Consider the following 2,628-nt stretch of genomic DNA (forward strand, 5'->3'; position numbering starts at 1 on the left):
TGTCCCTCCCACGGTGGTGCTGCCTCTCCCCCTGCTCAAGCTAAAGGTCCCAACTGCACCTGCACCTCCCAGGTGCCTCACACCCTGATCCCACCTGGGCTGGCACAATGCCAGGGACACACCTTTCATGCAGAATAAGCCAGGAACAGTCACTCTAGAACCCCAGAACCCCAGAATCCCAGAATCACAGAACCCCAAAACCTCAGAACCCCAGAACCCCATAATCCCAGAACCCCAGAATTCCAGAACCCCAGGATTCCAGAACCCCAGAGCCCCAGAACCCCAGAATTCCAGAACCCCAGAACCCCAGAATCCCAGAACCCCAGAACCCCAGGATTCCAGAACCCCAGAATCCCAGAACCCCAGAACCCCAGAACCCCAGAACCCCAGGATTCCAGAACCCCAGAATCCCAGAACCCCAGAACCCCAGAATTCCAGTACCCCAGAATTCCAGAACCCCAGAACCCCAGGATTCCAGAACCCCAGAACACCAGAACCCCAGAACCCCAGGATTCCAGAACCCCAGAACACCAGAACCCCAGAACCCCAGGATTCCAGAACCCCAGAATCCCAGAACCCCAGAACCCCAGAATTCCAGAACCCCAGAACCCCAGAACCCCAGAACCCCAGGATTCCAGAACCCCAGAATTCCAGAAGCCCAGAACCCCAGAATCCCAGAACCCCAGGATTCCAGAACCCCAGAACCCCAGGATTCCAGAACCCCAGAACACCAGAACCCCAGAACCCCAGGATTCCAGAACCATACCTTTGTGGCTTGGAGGAGTCGTCCAAGGAGCTGGATCTGGCCAAGGTGAGCTGTGACCAGAAACAGGAGAGGAAAGGCATCAGTAGTTTGTGGTTCTTTGAGGCACATGGATAAACCCAGCAGTTTTGAGAAGAACTAAAAGCAGTGGAGGCATCCCACCAGCACCTTGCACCAGCACAGCCTCTGCCCTGGCCAAAAGAGACCTTGGACTTTGTGACCAGGAGGAAAAGCGTCTGCAGGTGAAATCCCCCTGCCAGATGCTGGTGGTGACAAATCACATCCCTGATGTGCCAAGAGCCCATCTCACTTTTGTCCCTTCCCTCCAGAAATCTGTGGGCATTTCTAACCTGAACAGCTGCCAGGAGAGGCACAAAGCAGCCCCAAGCAGGGGAGTGCACACAGTGAGCCCTGCGGGGTCTGCACAGCCTCTCCCAGCCGGCAGCCAGGGCTCCTGCTCCAGCCTGGGGACACCTGAGCCTGGGAGCTCTCTGGGAAGGGCCAGGTCACTCTTAAACACGGATTCTTCCCATACAAGTGAGCCGTGAGTAAGGAATTCCAGTATCACTGAGGTGTTTGTAGTCAATGCAGCTGATGTCTCTATCCAGCAGGATAAAGTGGTGACCTCCGACAGAAACAGCGACTTCGCGGACTTCATTTACTTGTCAAGGGACGAGTTGAGGAGAGAGGCCGTGTACAATCCGTGTGGGAGGAGATGAGAGGGCTGATAGCCAGGGGCACCGGGGCCAGCGTGCTCTGGTGCCTGCAGTGTCACCTCGGCCCTGGCTCAGCTTTCCCTGTCACATCACGGCTGTCACCAGGGCTCCGGCCCCAGGAGCTGCTCCCTCCCGGCAGCCTGCCTGTCCCTAACACACGCACCAGAAAGGGTTAAGTGTCCCTCTGCAGCCGAGCAAAGCAAAGCCTTCAGCGCACAGACAGTGCAGGCGATTTTTCTGCCTGTACTTTCAGATTATCCCGTCCCACAGAGGTTTCTGTTCGGGTTTCTTCACTCCCCACAGGCAGTGCCGGGCCGGAGCCGCTCGGCCGGGAGCAGTACGGCTCTGTGGGGATGCCGTGGGGATCGTGCTGCCCTGTGCAGCTCTGGGGACAAAGGCCAGCCCCAGAGAGAGCCCCGGCAGCCGCCACAGCCGCGGCTCGAGGTGTCACTGCTGTCACCGCTCGGGGCAGCCGGACCCCTGCCTGGGGAAAAGGCGATTTAAAGGAGCCCCCGGAGCCCACAAACCCTTCTGCCAATGCAGGGGAGCTCGGCCGGGGCCGCAGCTCAGCCTCCACCGCCCTCCGCAGCCCGAGCATCACCGGCAGAGCTTCCCCCGAGAGCGGCCGGGCTCGGGCAGCCCGAGGCTCCCGGAGCCCCGCTCGGCCCGTACCTGCCTGCGGGCCCAGGGCTGCATCCTCCGGCCGTCCGGAGAGCCCGGGCCGTGCTGCAGCAGCCGCCGCAGGGCCATGGCCCCCGGGCCGAGCGCTGAGGCACGGCCGGGGCTGCGGCACCGGGGAAGGGAGAGGGCGGAAGGGGCTCCACGTGATGTGTGGTTGAGGTGCGAGTTACACAAATCCCTCCTAGCACAGCCCCGGGATCTCGCTGTGCCTTGTGCTCACACCGCGGTTAACAACCCGGCTTGGCGCTTACAGAAATCTGCTGAATTTTTCCATTCCTGAGCACAATCCTCACCAGCAGCTGCTGCTCTCCCTGGATCTGTCCTCACAGCCCTGCCTGCCTCGGGCACCCGCCTGACCTCAGCCCGTTCACACTCGGACTTGCTCGGCATCCCTGGCATCCCTGAACTCACCTTTTGGCAAAGACGGGGAAAACAACACGGCTTTTGGCTGATGGTGCCAGTGCAGGG

General features: G+C 60.4%; 1 protein-coding gene across 3 annotated transcripts in view; it reads right to left on the bottom strand.

Annotated features, from left to right (window-relative positions):
• Positions 1-2,278, bottom strand: part of CYTIP (cytohesin 1 interacting protein) — a 7,959-nt gene extending 5,681 nt beyond the window's left edge. Inside the window, exons 1-2 of one of the 3 annotated variants that reach the window (XM_015633939.2) lie at positions 2,152-2,278; positions 767-816 (exon numbers count right to left, since the gene is read on the bottom strand). In XM_015633939.2, coding sequence (XP_015489425.1) covers positions 767-816; positions 2,152-2,229 — 128 coding nt within the window. In that variant the 5' untranslated portion in view covers positions 2,230-2,278. Of the gene's footprint in view, positions 1-766; positions 1,103-2,151 lie in introns of those variants that run through there. The other 2 variants (XM_015633938.3, XM_015633937.2) reach the window with 2 other exon arrangements.
• Positions 2,279-2,628: the final 350 nt, after the last annotated feature.

This window comes from Parus major, chromosome 7, assembly GCF_001522545.3.
Source record: "Parus major isolate Abel chromosome 7, Parus_major1.1, whole genome shotgun sequence".
Classification (NCBI taxonomy): Eukaryota; Metazoa; Chordata; class Aves; order Passeriformes; family Paridae; genus Parus; species Parus major.